Source organism: Mus musculus, chromosome 5, assembly GCF_000001635.26.
Source record: "Mus musculus strain C57BL/6J chromosome 5, GRCm38.p6 C57BL/6J".
In the NCBI taxonomy this organism is placed as follows: Eukaryota; Metazoa; Chordata; class Mammalia; order Rodentia; family Muridae; genus Mus; species Mus musculus.
This window is the reverse complement of record NC_000071.6, coordinates 112,826,592-112,849,159: the sequence shown is the minus strand read 5'-3', so window position 1 is coordinate 112,849,159 and position 22,568 is coordinate 112,826,592. Positions and strand designations below refer to the sequence as shown.

The following is a 22,568-nucleotide window of genomic DNA, read 5'->3' as shown; positions in this document are numbered from 1 at the left end:
ATAAGACCTTACAGCCATTTCCTGAAGCAGCTGACAGACCTGTAGCTGGGCCCCTGCACGGCCAGGGCCTGGCCAAGAGCGCCCCCTGGAGTTTATAGGTGGAGACACAGCGGCGACAGTGTACTGGGCATGCCTGCCTTCTCCACCCAGTCTTTGAGCCTAAAGGGATCTTTGGAACTCTCACGACATGCCAAAGGTCATAATTGTGCTTGAGTTGTGGTCATCCGCGAATGGCAGTGGTGGAAATTGTAATCTGAAGCTGTGATCTTAGCCAGGGCCTTCTTTCTCCCCCTCGGGTGGCTCTTCTGAGCCCTTGGCTTTCCTGGGGTGCCCGGAGCAGCTGCTCCTGTCTGAACCAAGGCAAAGGAGTCGAGTCTGGGTTCAACACCTGGGCTACTGGCCACGCCCCCAGCAGGCCTCCCGTAACTCCTCCCAGAAACCTCACCGCCAACCTCCTTCTCCTCAGCTTCACCAGACTCTGCAGGTCACTGCAGGGGATGGGGGTGGGGTGGGGTAGGGGGCAGAGACTCCAGGGCAGATGTGCACAGTGGTGTGGGGTGGGGTGGGGTGGGGGAGGGGGCGCGGAAGACAGCAGTGGGGAAGCCGGCTCTTGTTAGAGAGTTCCCAGGACCCTCCTGCCCCCTCCCCACTCCCGCCCCCACCCCCACCCCCACCCTAGGTCTGGTCTCATCCAGGGGTAAATGGACCATCCGGCTCCTCTCCAGTGCCTGCTCAGCTCCCTTTTTAAGAAAGAGAGAGCTGGCTTCAGCATCGCGGAGGTAACGGATCTAATTAGAATCTAATGGCCTGCTGGCGCCCGTGTCGCGTATGTGTTTCTACTTCTCTCTTGTGACAGGCGACAATGATTCTCATTGGAGATGGAGCACTAACGTCTCCCTTTACACATGTTTGTCTGAGAGAAATAGACGGCTCGGTTCACGTCAGGAACCGTGTACCCGGGTCCTAAGGATGTGCTAGGTGACATCTGAAGGATGGGGTGGGCTTCAGAGGTTGCGGGTTCTTCCACTCGGTGGCTCTGTGTTGTCCGGCGATCCTCTGAGTCCCTTTTGTCACCTCTAAGCGACAGCGACCACCCACGTTCACTGCTCTGGCACCCCAGAGGTGAAGGTGGTGATGGGGGGGGGGTGCGGGGGGAGACGAAGTTCAGGCTGGTTAGTCATGGGCAGAATCTCCCCCAGGGTTCCCATTTCTCCCCGAGACCGACTGTTCGATTGTTCAGTTGTCTACTTGGCCCACTGGGCCCTGCCAGCCTGTGGGGTAGCTGAGACTCTGTTTCAGAGAAAGAAACACATTTGCAAGGAGACAGAACTCTTGAAAGGAGCGCATTGTGATTTGTTTTAATTAGTCAGTTATTTGTATTTGGGTCACAACATCAGCCCACAGCTACTGTAGGGAATTTGGAAAATGTCAGCTCCTCGCCCTGTCGTGATCCCCGGCTGACTATGTTCCTGTTTGTCATGTAATTTAAAATAATTTGAAAACATCTATTTCTTTGCGTAGCATGCACAGACAACCTGCAGGACTTAGTCCCAGAATTCTGCCTTGAGGGTCCTGGGGATTGAACTCTGGTCTTTCAGACTTGGTGGCAAGCCCCTCACCTGCTGAGCCTTATCACCATCCCCTCCCTGCTCTCTCACTGTGACAGCATTTTAGAAATGACTTCACATCCTCTTGTGGGACGGTTCCTTGTCACTTTTACTTAAGCTTTTGCTTGTAAGCATGCTCCGAGCTCCACGAGGTCAGGTGGTTTTAAGTGGCCTCCACTTGGCTGCCCTCCTCCCTGCTGTGCTCCTCATTTCTGTCCCAGGGCCTCTCTACCAACTCCTAGTCTCTAGGTTCCTTCCTGGTCACAGCTGAGCCCACTGTCATATCCTCCCAGGGTCCCTCTGAGCAGCACATGCTAACACAACCACCATCTCTCTGTGCCCACACTAGTCTCTCCCTGCAGCGTGCACCACCTGAGATTATCTCACCGACTGTCTGTCTGCTTGCTTCTTTCTCAACCCCTTGCCTGGACTGTAAGCTGCAAGAGGGTCATCATTTGACGTGTGTGACTTGCTCTCACGTCAAAGGTTCTCAGTAAACATGGGCTGAGCATACGGGTGGCTGGTTGGATATGTGGCTGGGTAATTGGGGAAGTGGCTGTGTGGGTGAATGGGCAGGAAGGGGTCGAAAGGTAATGGGCATGCACATAAATAAATACATGGGTATGCACATAGATACATACATGGATGTGCACATAAATATATACATGGGTATGCACATAAATACATACATGGACATGCACATAAACACACAGGTGTGTACATAAATATATACATGGGCATGCACATAAGTAAACATGGACATACATATAAATAAATACATGGACATGCACATAAACAGACACATGGTGTGTACATAAATACATACATGGGCATGCACATAAGTAAATACATGGTTTGCATATAAATGTATACATGGACATGCACATAAGTAAATGCATGGGGGTGCACATAAATACATACATAGGTGGATATATCCCAAGTCTACCCTATCTCCATTTAATGTGTTTCTCTATGTTATCTTTAATGGCTTTAAAAAAAAAAAAGCAAAATGGGTGTGAAGAGGGGAGACTCCCTGAGGTGATCTCGGGCATGCAGCTACCCTGTGTCTGGCATCTCACCCCTCATCTCTTCCCCATCCTCTGTGCAGTGGGCCGGAAGCAGTTCATGCGGTTTGAGTGGGCCAACCACGCTGCTGAAGCCCTGGGCTGTGACTATGAGGAACTGAACACCGCCACCTTCAAGCACCACCTACGGCAGATTATCGAGCAGATGACGTCAGGGCCGCAGCGCCAGGGCCTACAGGACAATGAGGCCTGCTCAGGTATCGAGTCCTCAAGGCTACATTATGGGGGGCTGGATCTTGCAGTGGCTGCACTAGTAGCTGCACCTCATGCTTTCCCATGTTTTCTTATGTTCAGCAAGACTCCCTTTGAGTGTTCTGTGCACATGTGCAGGAAATCATTCCGCCCTGTCTGGTGTTTATGGTCAAATGGTTCACTCTGGTCAGGAACCAAGGAGGCCACTGAGCCCTGGGAGGATCCTCCACGCGGGGAGATGGGGCACTCAGGCAGCACCCAGGGCTTTGTGTTTGTGAGATTTTGACAGGCAGGGGAGGCAGACCTACCTGTGTGAGGGATGAGAGCAAGGCTGGTGTGCTGAGGACTGAGAGGGAGGTGGGGAGAAGATGGAGGGCACACAGAGAAGCTGAAGAGTGGCTTAAAGGGGCTGGGTGTGGCTTGCTTAGCTCACTGGGAGTGTCAAAAGCTGAGCAGCGACTAGGAGGAGAAGCTGAGAACCTGTAGAGATCACAGGCAAGGGCTGGGGCATGACTCAGTGGGGAGAGCTCCTGCCATGCAAGCATGGGAACCTGAGTTCGAATCCTTAGAACCCTCCTGAAAAATGGGCAGAGCAGTGCGGCCAGCACTGAGGAGGCAGGGGCTCACCTGGGAGCCACGGTGTGAGTTCTGGGCTCAGGGAGAGGCCTGTGTCAAAAAGTGAGGCACAAAGTGATGGAGTGAGGTGCCAGTGTCACCCTCTGGCATGCAAATACACACACACATACAAATATGCATATACACACAAACATGCACATATACACATGTACATACATATACACACATATGCACATACAAACAAATGTGCACATATACATGTATACACACAAACATGCAATACACACATGCACACACATGCTCATACACACAAACATGCAAACACATAAGTGTACAAATATACACATGCATACATGCATCTACATGTACTCACACACATGCACATAAACATGTTTATACACACATGTATACATACTCACTCACAAACACACACATACACACATCTATTTGCACTCACACACATGCACATACACACATGCACACACTCATACATAAATATTCACATACACACAAACATGCACATACACATGTACACACATGCACATACACAAAAACATACACACACATGTATGCACACATGTACACACACACACTCTTGTGCACACATACCTGTATGTGTGCATGTATGTACACACCTATATAAACATGTAACCTCCAACACATACAGACACATGCACGCAATACTCTCACATATTTGTATATGCAGGCACACACTTACATGAACATGTAACACTACCCCATCACACAGACATACACAGCCACTAGATGAGAGGCGACACACTGGACCAGAAACATGGCAGTGGGAGTGGGATGGGGTGGCAAATGCTGGGTCTAGGGTAGACACTGAGGTGACACAGAAATCCCAAGGGGCATCTTGGATTGGGCATAAGCAGCTGGTGAGAGGTCTGTACTCACCAGAGCGAGTCTGCTGGGCCCTGAGGCTGTGCCTGCAGAATATGGAGGCAATCAGAGCCCTAGGACCCAGGGAAGCCTGCAAACTCTCTGTAAGCAGTCCTTTGTCAGACACCAGGGATTGTGATGATAATAGGGGTCTGTTTGACCTAGCTCTAGGGTACAAACTTCTTGACCCTGGGGGGTCCCTGGAGCAGTCTACCGTCCGCTAAGATGGATGCCTCTTCTGTTTCATGAATACAAACATACATGTGTGCATAAATACATATATGGATATGTATATAAATATATACATGGGCATGCACATAAATACACAGGCATGCACATGAATATATACATGGATGTGTACATAAATATATGCATGGGCATGCACATAAATACATACACAGGTGTGTACATAAATACATGGGCATGCACATAAATGCATACATGGATACTGTGCTCTGCTGTCTCCTCTCATTTGTAGCATACCACACACATGAACTGCATGTTTGTGTATGCACACACACACACAGATGCTTGCCTATAGCACGAGTGGAAAAGACAGGTGCAAAGTACACACTCAAGACAGACAGACAAGCAACACTTCTTGAGTCTGAGTTGGTCTGTCCAGCAAAGGTCTCAGAGACAGACATTAAGCAGACAGGGGACTTGTGTGCCTCAGATCAATACTCTGAGGCCGTGGGTTGCCTAGCAACAGCCCAGGGTGGGGATGGAGATAAAGGAGGGATAGGGAAGGCTTGAGAGCAGCAGTGGGCAGGCTGTCAAGAATGTGCAAGCAGAAGTATTTGTCTTGAGGGGCAATGGATTCTAATTCTGTGAAGGGAACTGGATGGGAGGTCAAGAGCTGTGATTGGCTGCTCTCTGCTGCACAGCCTCATCAAGACCAGCTGCTTTAGTGAAACGTGTTTGTGACCCTGTGCTCAGTCACATCTGAGGCCTGCTAGGCTTTCCAGTCCTCTAGCACTGGGGAGGAGCCCTCTGCTGCTGTCTGCTACTGTTCTGTGCCTGACTTGAGCCTCTGCATGGATGGAGTCCCGGTTTCTGGCCATTCGCTCTGCCTGGATGGCCGAGTTATCACAACAAAGTGATTCTGGCCAATTTAAACAATCAGAGGACATTGTGAAGCCAGGCTGCTCTGTTTCTCAGAATCTCTCATCTGAGTAAAATCTTAGGAGTGAAGCGATGGAGTCTAAGGATGAACCTGTGCCTGCTTGTAGAGAAAAAAGACAAATGAACTCGCTTCCATGCTGTGCCCCATACTCAGATGGTTCCTTACTTCAGGGCACACCCAGCCTCTTAATGGAGACATAGATTAAAATAATATGGAACATGGATGTTTGTACCTTGACCTTAAACTATGGGCACATTATTTGAGCGCAGAGTGAGTGTCTCTTTACTCTGGTGACCCTGGCTACTTGGTATCGATGCCCTTGGCCTCAGGAGAGGTCATGACCTCCATTTACTAATCCCTTTCTGTCTCCCCATGCCAGGGCTGAAGATGACAGGTGTGGAGTGTGTAGAGGGGATGGCCTCTGGCCTGTACCAAGAACTCTTCGTGGCTGTGGTCTCCCTCATCAACAGGTAACAGTGTTCTTGTCTGGCTGAGGCCATGTCTCTTGCAGCGCTTAGTGAGAACAAACCAGGGCCATCTTGCAGAGTGGCATATTTTGAATAGAGGAAGGGCTTTTAAGGTGGGGAGAGCTGAGCTTAAATCCCATCCTGGCTGTGTGACTTCACCAAGTCCATTTACCTCTCTGGCTCCCACAACTCTAAAGCCTCCATGTCCTCGGGAGATTAGAAGAAGCAAGCAATTCATTGAAATAAGTTTTTCGCTGTGAAAATACCAACAGCAGCGACTGAGAGTACAGCTCAGTGGGCAAAGTTCTCCCCACTAAAGCCAAAGAGACAAAGTTCAGAGCTCACCACTCACCTGAAAGGGCCAGGCATGGAGGCACACATCTGTAATACCAGCGCTGGGGTTGGGGGTGGGGGTGAAGGCAGGCAGATCATTTGGTGAGCTAAAGCACTGAGCTACAGGTTCATCGAGTGAGGAAACTCTGCTTCAAAAAACAGGGGGAAGAGAAATGGCAGATGACACGTGACAAGGACCTCTGGCTTCTATATGTACATACAAACACGTACACACATTATGGACACACACATCATGTGCACACACATGTTCACACCCCTCACACATGTGCACACACATGCATGCACATGTGCACAGCCCCATATATGTACATACATGTATACACATGTTCACACCCCTCACACAATGCACACATGCACACACATGTTCACACCCCATGTACATATGCACACAAGCACACACATGTTCACATCCCATGCATATACACACATGCACACACATGTTCATCCCCTACACACACACACCAATAAAAAGTTACAGATTTAGGGACAGCTGCTAAGGTCTGGGGATGGCCACAAAGATTCGACCTGCTTTGTGGTGTTTACTGCTCACAGTAGCCCACTGTGCAGGTGAGACAGGGAGGTGTAAGGGTGGGAGGAGTCATCTAGCAAGATGCTACCATCCATTGCTGTCTTCCAGAAGCCTTTGTCATTGATTTCTCTAGCTTCTCCTGCTGAGTGTCGGGATAAGAAGGGCAGAATGGTAGGGTAGCCGGTGGGTGGCAGTCCAGGTTTGCCCTGAGCCCTGCCTCCTCAGAAACCCACTGAGCAGCTCCAGTTTGGCCTGTGGGGAACACGGGGAGGGGGTCCCCCTCTCTGCAAGAGCTCACAGCATAATTAGGATTCTGAATCCTGTTAAGGGATGAACTGCTGCGTAGCAACCATGAGCAGCCAGGATCTCCAGTCACCGAGGTCTTGGAATCATCTCCCTCTATCTCTGAGTAATTACCATCCATCGGAGGCACAGACACCTTATCTAGAAGGCAAAGGATCAGTGTGCTTAGAGGAAGGGAGGGCTATGCTCAGAGCTAGGGGGTGAACTGAGGCAGAGAGGCTGCCTCTCCTGGATGGCAGGCAGGCATTTCCACAATAGGAGACTTTGATGAGGAAGAAGGTCACCAGGGTGGTTATGGGCTCTAGCAAGTGCCTGCCTCTCCAACCTCACCTTCTTCTCACAGTGGTCTCCATGGCAGCTGTCCCACTTGACCCCACTTTATAGATAGAAAAATCTTCACAAACAGAAGTAAGAACTGACGTTCAAAGCATGCTCTCTAGATCTGACTGCAGACGTTGCCTGTGGTGATGAGTGTTGAGGACTTGGCTAAGCACCAATCACAGGGCAAGCTGCGTAGTCACAGCATTGGGCATGCTGTAACGTCCATTCTCCCAGCCCAGAAGCCTTTGGGATTAAAGTTTCTACCTTTAATCATCTCACAGCTGGGCATCAGAGAGGTCAGACCGATCCCCAGAGACACACAGCCCCTCTGTTGCAGAGCGGGATGGCGGCACACTAGGGACCGCTTCAGAACTTTTCTATCCCATCTTGTCTTTTGATAAGAGTAGCCGAGGCTGTTCACCCTTGACAGAGGCATTGGAAACATCCGAGGAGGTGAAAGCTTTAAGGAAAGAAAACTCTATAAAACATACACAAAATGGTTTCTCAACTGCGGTGTGCCCTGGGGAAGGAGAGGGACGTTATCAGGTGGCTTTTGACTTGGAGGCTGATGGAAAAGTCATGTTTGCTGAAAGCCTCGCATCAGGGCTGGCATTGACACTTAAACCCGGTTTCCTTTACTGCAGCAGGGGACTAGCTCACCCCTGTCACCATTTAACAGCTGGGGAAAGCCATGCTCAAAGAGGTTAAGTTACTTGTCTGGGGTGGGCGTCAGTGGGTCACACAACCTGTGAATGATGAGCTTAAGATTTGAAGCCAGATCTCCAAATCCCCTTAGAATGCTACCCCAGTTTCTCCATCTCTGCTATGGGGAAGGCTTGACCTAGCAGACTCCATGTTAGCTCAGAACCCCTCTCTTCTCTCCCCAGATCCTTCTCCTCCCACCATCTGTCTATGGCTTCTATCATGGTGGTTGACACTCCAGGCTTTCAAAATCCTAGGCACCAGGGCAAGGACCGGGCGGCCACTTTCGAGGAGCTCTGTTACAATTATGCCCAGGAACGTCTCCAGCTGCTGTTCTACCACAGGACCTTTGTCTCTACTCTGGAGAGATACAAAGAGGTGTGTGTTAGCTGGGCTGGGGCCTCCCAGGCCTATGACCAGGGGCGAGGCCAAACAGGTGGGGTTGCGATCTATACGAGGTGGCCTGAGTCACCTATAGAGCCCCTTGCTCCAGCTCTGGCTTCCTCTATCTCTGAGTTGGTGCAGAAACCCCCTCAGGAGCTGCTGCTGTGTACAGATACAAGGCTGAGTGCTCTCTCTGGAGGACAGCAGCCATTGCTAACAGAGTAACAGGTATATGCTCTGAGCTATGCCCCATAAACCATTTACATGTAAGCCACCCCAGGGCCCACTTGCCTCAGAAAGGCCCCTTTCTTTATATTCCCATGCTGGCCGTCTGACGGGAGACACTCAAACCATCAGCACAGAGAAATACACAAGCCCCAGTAGACAACAAAGAGAGATGACCACCTTGTGTGTCCACCACCTGGGTGACAACAAGGTCGGGACCACAAGCGAGTGCCAGGGGCAGGTGATAGAAGCAGCCATATTTCAGTCATTCCTTTGGTTGCAGCCAACACGGATCAGACATGAGTAATTGTGGGTTGGAGAGCCTGACTCTAACTCTGGCAGATTGGCTGTGTGGCCTTAGAAAATGTAACCACCTTTTCTGATCCTTGATTTCATCCCATGTGAAAACAGACCCATCCTTGTATATCTGTTATCATTGGGGATAGTATATAGTCTATAGAATAAACTGCCATGATGGCTTGGCAGCAGAGACCTTTTTGCTACTGCTCACAAGTCTCTTTGGTCTGGACATGACACTGGAGCCTGTGGTCCACTTCTGGGTCCGTGCATATTTCACGACGACTTTAAAACTAACTCTGAAAGAACGGCTTACTAGTGATGGAGACTCCCCTCCCTCTTCCGACCACTGAGCTCACAGAGGGGACTAATGGTTACTTCCCACGAATTTCAGGAAGGCATTCCCGTGCCCTTTGACCTCCCAGAGTCCTCCCCAGGAACTACAGTGGCTGTAGTGGATCAAAATCCCTCTCAGGTAAGAAGGGACCCAGGGACTTGGGGCTCTCAGACATGGAACCGCAGTATACGTAAGGCTTTGTGCATCTGGATTCCCCAGGAATGGTTGGAGACATTGACAGGTGTGGGGTGTGGGCATGGAAACACCCTGGGGCCTAAGACCCGACACTCTGTTCTGAAGAACTCAGACGTTTGTGAGCTGATCAGTGGCCTGGTCAGGGGCTCCATCGACACCCACCTGAAGCCATCAGGATTCTGTTGAAGATGCTGGCTGCAGAGGCTTGAGGGAGGGAAGTGACCTCAGAGGCAGACAGGTGTCTGTGGGAGAGGCCTCACACATGGACATCTCTCTCAATCCTAGAACCTGCTGATGGGTACCTCAGCTCACCCTTGCTGCTGACCTTTGACCTGTGACCCCGATTTTTTTTTTAATTTTTTTTCCCTTCTCTCTTTGGTGTGAAAGTTCTGAGGCTACGGAGCAGTGTGGGCTTAGTCGGTTTAGCCTTGATTCCCTCAAGACCATCCTTTTGCTTCTCTCAGCCTCACTTTGCCCTTCTCCAAAGTGGGCACAGCATGTTTCTCTGAGGAGGCATAACCTCACGGAAACGTCGTACCAAGAGCAGTTGTCACTGAGTGTGACCAGAAGCTTCCTGCCACTGGTGCTGCTTCTACCTTAGGAGGGCTTGTTGCGCTCCTTCATCCTGTCTCCTGCTGACCAAGGATGGTTGCCATGGCTCCCGCTGGTCACAGTGCGCCCCACTTCCTGTGCAGAAGGTCCTCCTCTATAATCCTAGGGAGAGGCTCTGGGCCAAGACTCCTGTTAGAAGGTCTAGAGTTATTCTCGCTACAGGGCTTTCTTGTCCGTCTATCTGGAAGGATCAGGTGGGAGAGGGTAGAGAGTGGTCAGAGGGCCCTGAGGTGTGGCTTCTAAAGGCCTCTCCTGAGGATGAGCCAGATGTCCATCTTTACCCCAGTGAGGAAGTCCAAGTGTCCTCTAGGCTTTGCCCCTGGGACTCATCATGGGACCTTGGATGTGTCCCTTGCCTTCTTCAGCTTTGGAAATAGAAAGGCCACCAGAGCCCCTGAGTCAGCACCAAGTGCTGCCTCAGTCACCCTGGGCTGGCTGATGTTACCATGCCCCATGCCACCATCACTCCTCAGCCCATTGTTTTCTTGTGCCAACTTAGACCTCACCATGCCTCCCTCATGCACCCATGCAAACCCACTGATTTCCCAGAAGGTTGCTATGGCTGGCTTTAAAATTCCACGTCTGCTATGGATAGAATCAAGTTCATGCTTTCTAAAATTTTCCTCGAGTGCTTGTCTCTTTAAATTTATTCCCTGAGATCTCAGTATAATGAAATGAAATACCAAGACTTCTAAGAGAGAGAGTGATGGGGCCAGGCTGGCTATGCACACATGCCAGCTCCCTGTGTGTGTCTGGGGAGGAATTACAAACAGGCACACCTTTCTTAAATGCCTAAGGCATCTGGGGAAGACCTTTCCAGGCTCCATTTTAAGCATGAGAAAACAAGGCTTAGAGGGGTACAGTAGGTTGTCCAAGGAGTTAAAGATGGAGACAGAGAGGATTCAGACCCTTTGCAGACGTGTTTGGCTTCAGTACTGAGAGCAGGGACTGAACAGGTTTACAGGTTCCATTAGGCATGCTTAGTCCTGAGGACTGGGAAGGGATCCCCAGAACCAACTCTCAGCACACACTTGATCTCCCACCAGGTCCACTTACCAGCTGGAAGAGGTGCTGAGGATGCTGGGGGCCTCTTCTGGGTCTTAGATGAAGAAGTCCGGGTGCAAGGCTCCAGTGACAGCACTGTACTTGAGCGTCTGCGTGCAGCCTTTGAGAAGAAGAAGGAGGCTGGGGCTGAAGGTAAGGGAGGTGTGGGTGGGAATGGGACCTGAGTCTTGCCTTGGCTTGAGAGCCTGTCTATGCCAGTGAGGAAAGGCCCTGAGTTCTCTGCTAGGCCAGCACAATGCCTGGGTCTGCTTCAGAAGGTCACAAACATGTGCTAACTTCTATTGAATACAGAGGAAAAAAAATCAGGTCAAATACAATGTTTACATAGACACACATACACCTGTGAGGTAGGCCTGTATATTAGTAACATAATTTATGTGTGTGTACATTGTAACTAACATAGTCTACCTTGTGTACACTGTAACTAACATAGTCCACCTGTGTATACATTGTACTGCTCATAAAGTAGGATTGCAAGAGCACGTGCAGTTCCAGGATGCACACACGCACATACCTGCCACAATATGGTGTAATTAGGGAGGTCCCAGAGAACCCCCACATCACGCAGTTTGAACCTCTAGCTTCCCAAATTATGAAGTTAAAAGATCTTTTTTTAAAAGATAGGACCTCATTTCAGGCTGTGAGCACGAAAATGGAGCAGAACACAGTAATACCGATCTCTCTGCTGTTCCTCAAACATTCCATGTGCATCCCTGCCCCAGGGACTGTGTACTGTCATGCTCCAGGCCATTCTTCCACCACACCCTAGTACAATGGGTGGACTTCTTTACCTTCTTTGACTCTTGGGGACTCTCTGTGACCATCATCTGTGTAAAACAACACCCCATGGTATCTGTGCTACTGTCTCCTATACATTTACTCTTTGGCATACGGAGTGTCAGAAGTATTTGGGATAGATGAATGGATGGATGGACAGATAAAACATCTGACATCACTTACTTTTGCATCAGCCACACCCATTTCAGGGTGGGCCAGCTTCTTGGTGATGAGAACCAGGCTGGTCCCCTCACCGAGGGAGCCACAAGAGCCAAGCTAGTGTGATTAGGGGCTCAGGTTCTTGACACAAATTTGATGAATATGTGAAAACTCAATGGTGCAGATCCAAAGAAATGAAACTTGCAAATGCAGTGTCGTCTCAGTCCGGACTTTAAAGCAGCAGAGACTCGAGGTAGGGTTGGAAGGAGAGGGCCCCCTATAGGGCATGGCTGGGCTAGAAAGGGATCCACTGATGTCTGTAAACCTTTCTTCCACTAGGATCCATTGATTGTCCAATCCCAGATACTCTAAGGAGGATGTTCCAAGGCCCTCTTCTCTCAGGAGGACACTCTGGCCTTTGTCCTAAATGGGCCACTATAGGCACATTAACTCAGACATGTTGGTAAAAGACCGTTTATACCTCTAGAGTTTTTTGATGAACTCTGAGCTCATGAAACAAACCCTGGAATGGGTACTATGACCGAGTGTCCTCCCACAGGCTAGTGAGCCTGCCTTAGTCACTGTTCTATTGCTGTGAGAGGACACCATGACCAAGGGAACTCCTATCAAAGAAAACATTTAACTGGGGCTGACTTACAGTTTCAGGTGTTTAGTCCATTGTCACCATGGTGGGGAACATGACATTCAGGCTGACCTGGCACTGGAGAAGTAGCTGAGAGTTATGCATCTGGATCTATAGGAAGCAGGAAGAGAAAGTCTCTGGGCTTGGAATGAGCTTTTTGAAACCTTCAAAGGCCACCCCTGCCCTGCTGTGACACACCAACAAGGCCACACCTCCTAATCCTTTCAAATAGTGCCACTCCCTGGTGATGAAACATTGAAATCTATGAAACTTATGAGGGCCATTTTCATTCAAAATACCACAGAGCCTAGGGTGGAGGAATCCCCAGGGAGTCTTTGTCCCTGGATAGTCCCTGGATCCTATGACTTTTGTCCCAGAGGTTGAACAGAAAGGGCTGAAAAGACCCTGCCTGGAGATCCAGCCTTATGGGAGAGATAATGACGGACTGAAATGTTACAGGATAAGACTTCATCTCTCAGACATGTCCATCCATCCATCCATCCATCCATCCATCCATCCATCCATCCATCATCCATCCATCCCTTCACCCATCCATTCACCTACCTGTCCACCCATCCATTCATCCATCCATGCATCCATCCATCCATGCATCCACCCATGCATCCATGCATCCATCCATCCATGCATCCACTAACCCATCCTTCCATGCATCCATCCATCTATCCATGCATGCATGCATCCATGCATGCAGGCATCCATCCATGCATCCACTAATCCATCCTTCCATGCATGCATGCATGCATCCATCCATCCATGCATCCATCCATGCATGCATTTATCCATCCATGCATCTACTAATCCATCCTTCCTTGCATGCATCCATCTATCCATGCATGCATGCATGCATCCATCCATCCCAAATGCCTCTGACAATCCATATGCCAAGCATGACACTGAACAGTCAGGATAGAGACAATCACTTTGTGATCTGAAGCATCAGCCGAAGGTTATCTGTGGTGCAGTGTTGGCAGTGTTGCCATTTACTGAGTGAGTCCCATGTGCTGGGAGCTATCTAAATGTTTTATACATCCTTTGACCCTTCTCCACCTTGGAAAGTATGTATTATTTAAGCCCCACTTTGCAGACCAGGGAATGAAGGCTCAGAAACTCTGTGGCTTGGCTCCTTCTTACAGTAATACATTCCAGGCAATCTGCATTCCCTCTAACCCCAAGGCCAAATCATTTGTGTTTCTGATCCTGTCTTTTATATCCAAGAATCTGGCATCAGCATTTCCCAATGTTGCCTTTGTTTGGCATACAGCACTTCAGACTGTTTTAGTCTGCACATGGATACATATTTTAAGGTATTTAGCAGATTCTTATCTCTATGCATGGCAGGAAAGAATTGGTGCCTGTATGTATCAGGCTCATGGTCAAGTGTTTCTTTTCAAATGAATGTGCTTATAAAAATGTGAGTTGGTTTAAACAAAAGTTGATGTAAATCATAGCCCAGGTGACAGCTGGGTACATATAGGAAATTCACAAAGACTGTGTGTTCTGGGATGTTTGGGCCAAATAGGTTTCTGTGGCTTCAGAATACAAAAAGGAATAACATTTTTTTTTCTTTTCTGGAAGTAATGCATGCATCTTACAAATGTGGAGACTGTGTTTACCAGGAACAGACCGCTTTAGCTATCTAGAAATCCATTAACTATTTTTAAAATCTGTGGTAGGGTATGCAAACAGAATGCATGTATTCCTGACAGCCTCCCCCCCCCCCCCCGACACACACTACCATCTTATTCCAGAACCCCCCTCCATGCGGACCTGTGAGCAGCCCCTTCAGTGTGAGCTTTTCCACCAGCTGGGAAGGGACCCTGTGCGCTACGACCTCACAGGCTGGCTTCGAAGGGCCAAGCCCAACCTCGCAGCCCTGGAGGCCCCTCAAATCCTGCAGCAGTCAAAGAGGTGAGCCAACCTGGGCATGGGACAGGGCAGGGGCATTGATCCCTAGGCTGTTTCTGTTCAGCAACAACCCAGTAAGCAACAAGGGCGGTCTAGAAACCTCATTCTGTCTGCCGCAGAACCAAGGCCATGACTCCAATTGCAGTAGCACAATGTCTCCCCTGGGGCAGAGGAGACCCAGCAGCAGTGCAGAGCAGGCTTTCGAGGGGAGTCAGCGCACAGCTGAAAAGCCGTGTCTCCGCATTTTTGGCTTTCCACCTTTCATTAAGTATCTGAGAGATGATGTGCCTGGAGTAACTTTTATGGACATCCTTAGAACCTGGGGGCTCATAAAACCAAAATGATATGTTTTGTAGCAGTAGGAAAAGCACTCCCAGCTCTGCACTCCCAGATCGCTCGTCCCAGAAGCACTGGCGTGGGGCCCTGTAGCAATCCAGATTCCACTTCTAGGTTAATAGAAAACGCTTGCTTTGTGAGGGTGCATGCATCTCAAGTCCAGCGCTGGAAACCGACTGAGGCAGAGCATAGTGCCGGGAGAGAGGGAGGGGCTCGTGTATCGGGTGAGCAGCTGGATCTGGAAGGAGTGTGTGCTGACTGCGCATTGCATCCTGTCCTAACATGCTTTAGAGGAGCGTTACATCCATACTTCCATTTTGCAGATAAGGAAACATGCGTCACCAGTGGTGAAGTTCCTTTCGTTTGACCACTAGGCCAATCATCTCTCCTGGCAGAGCTGGCTATAGCTTGAACCCACCTGGCGCTCAGGGAAGCTCAGGGTCTTATGATCAGAGTTCATGGAAACCCCAAACCCAGAAAGCCATGGGAGTTCACAGCTCTTGCAGAGACCCGTACTGGGAATATAGCAAGAGAAGGGTTAGCGAATGGGGATCTAGGATACTGGGGTGACAGTGAGCAGTCACTCTCTCTCCTATGGCTTCCTTCACACTAAAGTCAAAGCCACACCCAGCAGAAGACTCAGCAGGCCTGTTCTGCCTTTCAGACAGGGGATGTGTGCATTGTGCTTCAGTGCCCTCCTGCTCATATGGGAAACCTTGGGCCTCCACACCACAGCCTGAGACATGAAGGTGCTGGCTACACACTCATGCTTACTGTAAAACTTCTACAATGTAAAGCAGCAGGTAGCTTCCGGAGAAGCCTGGGTTGTAGCAGGCTCTGAGCATGCCTTGGGATCTTGTAGAGTCCCTTCCTTCTCTGAGACCAGACAGCTGAAGCCAAATGAGGGGTAGAGCCATGAAATGGTGGGACAAACTCTTACTGACTGGGTGAGCTTGGGATTCAGCGCGAGAGCAACAGCCAGAAGCCATAGCACCACTGGGCATGCGTCCTCTTAGAATGTTCTGTAGGTGTGATGATGCATCCCTCCAACCCCAGCACTCCAAAGGGGAGGCAGAGGCAGGTCAATCTCTGTGAGTTGACACCATCCTGGCCCATATAACTAATTCCAGGCCAGCCAGGTCTCACAGCAAAACTCTTATTCAAAACAAAAAACAAAAACCACCACCTAAACAAATCTAAAAGACCATTTTGACCTTGTTGCAGCTGGTCACCTCCAGAGTCTAATCCTGGTGACCGAAAGAACAATCCCCGCTTGATCTTAGGGTGAGGCTTTGTAGTCAGGGCCTCAGTGAGCCCACCAGGACTGTGAACGGGTCTCTAGGACTCCATCGACAGACTCAAGGGCTTTCTGAAAGCTGTGTGTTCCTCAAGGTATAGTCTGGAGAGGACATGGAACTTGCCCAAGGTCATATGAGAAGTGGAAAAGCAGAGATCTCCATCCACCATCTACCGCAGTAGACGGATCCCACACGTCAGGTTGGGGCTGGGGTTGGAAGCACCTGCCTTCTCCACCCTAGGCTCATGGCTCTTAGTGCTGATACTCTACACCCCAGTCAGTCCTTGCTCTGATCACACTGTGTGCTATGCCTCTATTGATCCTGCCATGGGCTCATGCTTTTAGTTCATCCTAGCATCTCAGGCTCCCAGGAGCCAGCAGGCATCAGTCTGGATCACAAACCTTTAAGGCTGTAGCTGAAGTGGACCCTGAGCTTTTTGATAGTGAAGAAAGGTCTCTGAATGCTTCATGGGGAGATAGAGCTGGTGGCATTGGGCAGGTACCAGGCCCCGGGTTTGCAGCTCCACCCACTGGAACAGCAGCTGCCTTTTCTCTTTCTGAAGAAAGAAACATTGATGTATTACTAAGAATTATGGCGAAGGATTATGTGGAGCCTCTTTCCCAGCTCCCTTGTGGATCGCTCTATCTGATGGGTTGGATAGTGTCCACGGGGTAGCATGTAACGAGCTTTGGGTCTGTTCTCATTCTTTTTTTTTTACCTTGCTGCCCCTCCCCCACCATTATCCCTCTTTGCTCCCAGAGGGATTTGAGTCTACTACTGTCTTGCAATCAGCACACACATGATCTTATGTCTGTATCTAGTCCAGGATCCACAGACAAGAGAAAGCAATGGTTCTGTCTTCCTGAGATGGACCCAGGGTCTTCTAATGCGATTATTTCCAGTGCCGGCTACTCTTGTGCAAGTGGCCTGACTTCATTCCTCATTGTGGCTAAGAAGAATTCTGTTGTGATATAAGCCACATTTTTTTAAATCCATTCCTCCATTCCTCCCTCTGTTGGACACCTAGGTTGGTTCCATATCTCTGCCTTTGAGCAAAGCCAGCTTGGCTTCATGAAGGAGCATTAGGGAGCCAGGCATTCTCACCATGCATGTGGGAAAACTGGGGGGAAGGGAGACTGCTTAGTGTGAGCCTTGGCGCCTCATTAGTATCGTGTAGTAGTGAATCACGAAGTTAGTGCCTTCTGTATACTTGGCCTGTGCAATCACACAGTTAGTGCCTACTGTATACTTGGCCTGTTCTCGGGATACTTAACATGGCCAAGCCTTCAGGATATGGAAGGCTTTGTGGATTGCCAGGAGGGAGATGTTTCCAGACAGGGGAGGAGAGAGCTGCTGAGGAAGGAACCAGCATTTCTGACACAAAGGCTCCACAGACAGGAGTGTTATGAATAGAGGGGCCTATGCCTTGCTCTCACATGGGTGAGCTTCCCAGAGAGTCCCCTGCAACCCCCTCTCTCTTCCTCACTAGGGAGGAGCTGCAGAGCCTCTTCCAGGCCCGGGCCAAGCTGCCTCCTGTGTGCCGAGCAGTGGCCGGGCTTGAGGGTACCTCCCAGCAGGCTCTGCACCGGAGTCGTGTGGTTCGGAGGGCCTTTGCCAGCAGCCTTGCTGCAGTGAAAAGGAAGGCTCCTTGTGCCCAAATCAAGCTGCAGATGGTGAGTGAGCTAGGTTCCCTGTGGCCTTGGACCTACATGACAGGGACCAACACCCCATCAGGCTGCTTTGTTCTACCATGCCCCCAAAATACCACAGGAGGGTTTTCCTTCGTTCTGTTGAGGGGAGCACAAAGGTTCTAGGTCTTTGGGAAGTGTGACCCACAGCCACTTTTGAGAAGTTACTCCCCAGGTCCAAGGCTAGAGCCTTGGGTATTTGGTGTCAAGCTGTAGGCCTTTGGGGATACCCGTGGATCACCAGGGCCTCCTTGTCTGCACTATCAGACTAGTTATACCTACTTTTCTCCCCAAGTCACCGATCCTGGTGGGGTGCAGGCAGCAGGATCCAGCACTGATGTATACAGGCTTCCTTAACCTGTTAACAGAACGCATGCTCCAAAGCTCTACTTCCTAGTTTCCATTCATGGTAACCATGACAACTCTACTGGGGGTGACCTGGGCACCTCACTGGCCTCTCCTATGCCTCAATTTCCCCATCTGTGTCCAGGGGCTGTTATAAAGGCCTCCTTTTTTTCCTGAGCGTAAACCAGTAAATACGAGGTCCTAGATGTGCAACATAGCGGGTCCCAAAGGATGTGCAGGCCAGGATGAATGTGTGTTTGGGGACTGTCCAGATGCCCGATTGCATCCCCCCGAGACAATGGCTCTGATTCCCTGTCTGCTTCCATTCCAGGATGCTCTTATCAGCTTGCTGAGAAGGTCTCGGCTGCATTTCATCCACTGTCTTGTGCCAACCACAGTGGAAAGCAAGGCTGGGCAAAGGACTCCATCACCATCACAGCCCAGTGGGGACCAAGGTGTAGCCAACGAACCCACAGCTCTGGACATCCCAGCACTGAGGGTTCAGCTCGCAGGCTCTCATATCCTGGAGGCATTACGACTGCACAGGGCAGGTAGGAGACAGCTGGGAACAGAGAACCTTGTCCTGAGGACTCCCATTGTGTGCCAGGCAGCCATAGGACATGAACACTCATTATTTTTAGGCACCCAAAGAACAGGAACACCTACTATGTGCCCCAGGCAAGTTGCATCTGTCTGCCATTTTACAGATGGAGCAACTGAGGTTCAAAATGCTGACAGAATACTCAGTGTCACACTGCGGGAACAAGGCAGGGCTTGACCGTGAATCAGGTCTCCCTGAGTCTGAAGCCCATGTAACTTCCAGAATTGTTTCTGTTTTCTAAAAGGCTAGGCCTAACCTTCCATATCTGTCCATATAAGAGTAGACTTTTTCAAATGAGTTGTCCTTTGAGGGCGTGAGGGTCCGTGCCCTTGCTGTAGAGTCAAGAGGCTCACAGGTCCCTGGGGGCTTTTCTACTCTTAGCGGGCAGGGGTACCCCCAGAAGAGAAAGAGCAATAATCAGGTCTAAAGGCTGAAGGATCAGCTCTCATCTGGCAAGTGAGGGGACAATCAGCAGAGGGTCCCCAGGGGCAAGGGAGGGAGAGAGAAGAGCTGTGGTCTGTGGGAATGAGGTCAGACTGGATGCAGGACTTTTGCTCACCAGGGGAGGTCATGGCTGCCTTCGCTGGCCACTTGGCTTCTGCCAGATGCAGCTGGGTGGCAGAGAGGTGGGAAGCCTGGAGTTATGCAGTAGAGAGGGTTTGGATCTGTTTAGTGTGCAAGCCCGTGCTTGTGGTGTCTGCCGCTGGTTAATCTTACGCGTTGGGTTTGATCTGAAATTGCCCCATTCCCTTCTGTCACACAGCCTTCAAAAGTTTGAGCTTGGCTGCTCTCTCTGCAGAGGCCTGGTAGCTGTCCCATGCAGCCTGCTTGTATAATGTCTCTGATGTCCCATGTTGTGGTCCCTGCAAACCCAGTGTCAACACACACACACACACACACACACACACACACACACACACACACACGCTACCACACACATCACCTCAGACAGAAGAAGACAGACAATGTCATAAGAAAAAAAAGGGAAGCTGGGAGTCCTTAGCACAAAGCTGAGATCCACCCTCTATATATACACACACACACACACACACACACACACACACACACACACACACACACACAAACAAACAAAACCACACACACAAAACCACACACACAAAACCACACACAACCACACATGTCAGCTCAGGCAGAGGGAAATGGACAATGTCATAGGGGAAAATAAAGGGAGTTTACAAAGGGAGTTCATAGCTGGCAGCCAGGCCCCACAGCCAGTAAAGCTGCCTGACTCATAGCAGGTCTGTGGTGTTCTAGAGCATGTACATATGTGTACATGTATGTGAGCATGCCTGTGTATATGTGATTACGTGTGTGTTTATGAGTTTGCGTGTGTATGTGATGTGTTCATGTCTGCATGAGTGTGTATGTGTGTGTGTTGTATGCTGTGTTTGTGATAATGTGTTCATGTGATGTGTGTGGTATGTGTGTTTATGATATATGTGTATGGTATGATGTGCGTGGTGTCTCCTGTCTGTGCACAGTACTCTTTCTTGCTTCATAGATTATATGAGAAGCACGCATGATGCTGCCTTGGGCAGTGTACAGAGGCTTTAAACGCAGTTCCCTATGGGACACTGGAGGGAAAGGTATCAAAGAGGGAGGGAGCGAGAGAGAGGGGGAGGAGAGAGAGGGGGAAGAGAGAGAGAGAGGAGAGAGGAGAGAGGAGAGAGAGGAGAGAGGGGAGAGGGGAGAGGGGAGAGGGGAGAGGGGAGAGGGGAGAGGGGAGAGGGGAGAGGGGAGAGAGGAGAGAGGAGAGGGGAGAGGGGAGAGGGGAGAGAGGAGAGAGGAGAGAGGAGAGAGGAGAGAGGAGAGAGAGGAGAGAGGAGAGAGAGGAGAGAGGAGAGATGCTGCAGGGTTTCCCAGAAGGTCTTGCTGAGGACAAAGACTGTTCACAGAACCCCCAGAGCAGGGACATGTGTGCAGCAGCCAGTTCTGACTGAGCACTGATGGACCGAGCTTTGCCTATGTCTCCCCACCCGTGACTGGCCTGCTCTGTCCCCAGGTTACGCTGAACACATGGGGCTCGCTCAGTTCCGCCGTCGGTTCCAGGTGCTGGACCCTGCACTGCTAAAGAAGCTTGACTTGACCTCCGAGGAACTGGATGAAAGGAAGGTGTGTAAAGTGGGTCTCGGGTAGGAAGAGGCCACAGAGCCTGTATTGTGTGGGTTGCTCATGGCACAGATTGACCAGGAAGGATCTGAGAGGGGGCTGCAGAGAGTAGCATGAGATTTGAGTCAGACCGCAGCCCCAGACTCCATCCTACCACCCAACAATGTCCTTGAGACTATTCCTACTCAGAATGCCCTCTGAAGCCTGCATGGGGAACATGAAAGGTAAGAATTAGAGGAAATAGCCTGGTTGGCTATGTGTCCGACTTCACAAGGACTGTGGTGGCACAAAACCCAAGGAGACTGAGCCCCTGAGGCCTGAGGTGGTGTATGGGAATGTTTGAGCAGTACTTCACATGACGGTGTAGTGACCAGACTGTCTCAGGGCCTTTGCACTGGCTGTCCTCTCTCCAGGGGACATTCTCTGATGTCCCCTTTGCTAACCTCAGCTCAGGGACACTCATTCCAGGCTCCTCTAGCTCTGATGTCTCAATGGTCCTTGTCTTTAATTGAAATTAAGTTTGCCAGCAAGTACTCAATAACTTACCCAGGTGGCTGAATAAACAAGCATGTATTCAGTGTTTGCACACATATATGGACTCAGACACACACGGGCACATGCACACAAACATGCTGGTGAGCACATATACACATGTGCACATGCACATAGAGACACATACAGACATACACACAGACATGTACACACATATGCACACACACATACATACACACAGAGACACACACAGGCACAGGCACATGCTTGTGTACATATACACACATGTTCACATGCACACAGACACATACAGATACATATACATACACACACAGATACACACACAGACACACTCAGACACACACAGACATACACAGTCATACTCAGACACACACAGATATGCAAACCTACACACATATGCACATGCACACAGAGACACATACAGACATACACACAGACACATATACACACACACATACATACACACACAGAGACACACAGCCACATGCACAAGCACATGCTTGTGTGCACATACATACATGTGCACATGCACACAGACATATACACACACAGATACAGACACACTCAGACACACACAGACATACAGACACACTCAGACACACAGAAACACAAACATGCACACATATGCACATGCACACAGACACACACACACATATAGATACACACACACATACAGATACACATATATGTATACACACAGATACACACACATACAGATACACACACACACACACACACACACACACAATCTATCTCAATTCTTTCCCCCTGCCTTCCTGTTTCCAGTCCTGCTCTAACCCGTGAAGCCTCACCTCACCCCTCACACCCTCCTGTCCCCAGTGGAGCTACCAATGAAGGATGGTTGTGGGTTCAGT

At 49.9% G+C, this 22,568-nt stretch overlaps 1 protein-coding gene across 2 annotated transcripts in view; it reads left to right on the top strand.

Annotated features, from left to right (window-relative positions):
• Myo18b (myosin XVIIIb) overlaps positions 1-22,568 on the top strand; it is a 207,586-nt gene that overhangs the window by 47,302 nt on the left and 137,716 nt on the right. For both annotated transcript variants that reach the window (XM_006535262.3, NM_028901.2), the window contains 9 exons: positions 2,716-2,889; positions 5,866-5,956; positions 8,348-8,540; positions 9,463-9,543; positions 11,259-11,409; positions 14,626-14,785; positions 17,906-18,089; positions 18,781-19,000; positions 21,074-21,183. In XM_006535262.3, the coding sequence (XP_006535325.1) occupies positions 2,716-2,889; positions 5,866-5,956; positions 8,348-8,540; positions 9,463-9,543; positions 11,259-11,409; positions 14,626-14,785; positions 17,906-18,089; positions 18,781-19,000; positions 21,074-21,183 (1,364 nt within the window). The remainder of the gene's footprint in view (positions 1-2,715; positions 2,890-5,865; positions 5,957-8,347; positions 8,541-9,462; positions 9,544-11,258; positions 11,410-14,625; positions 14,786-17,905; positions 18,090-18,780; positions 19,001-21,073; positions 21,184-22,568) is intronic.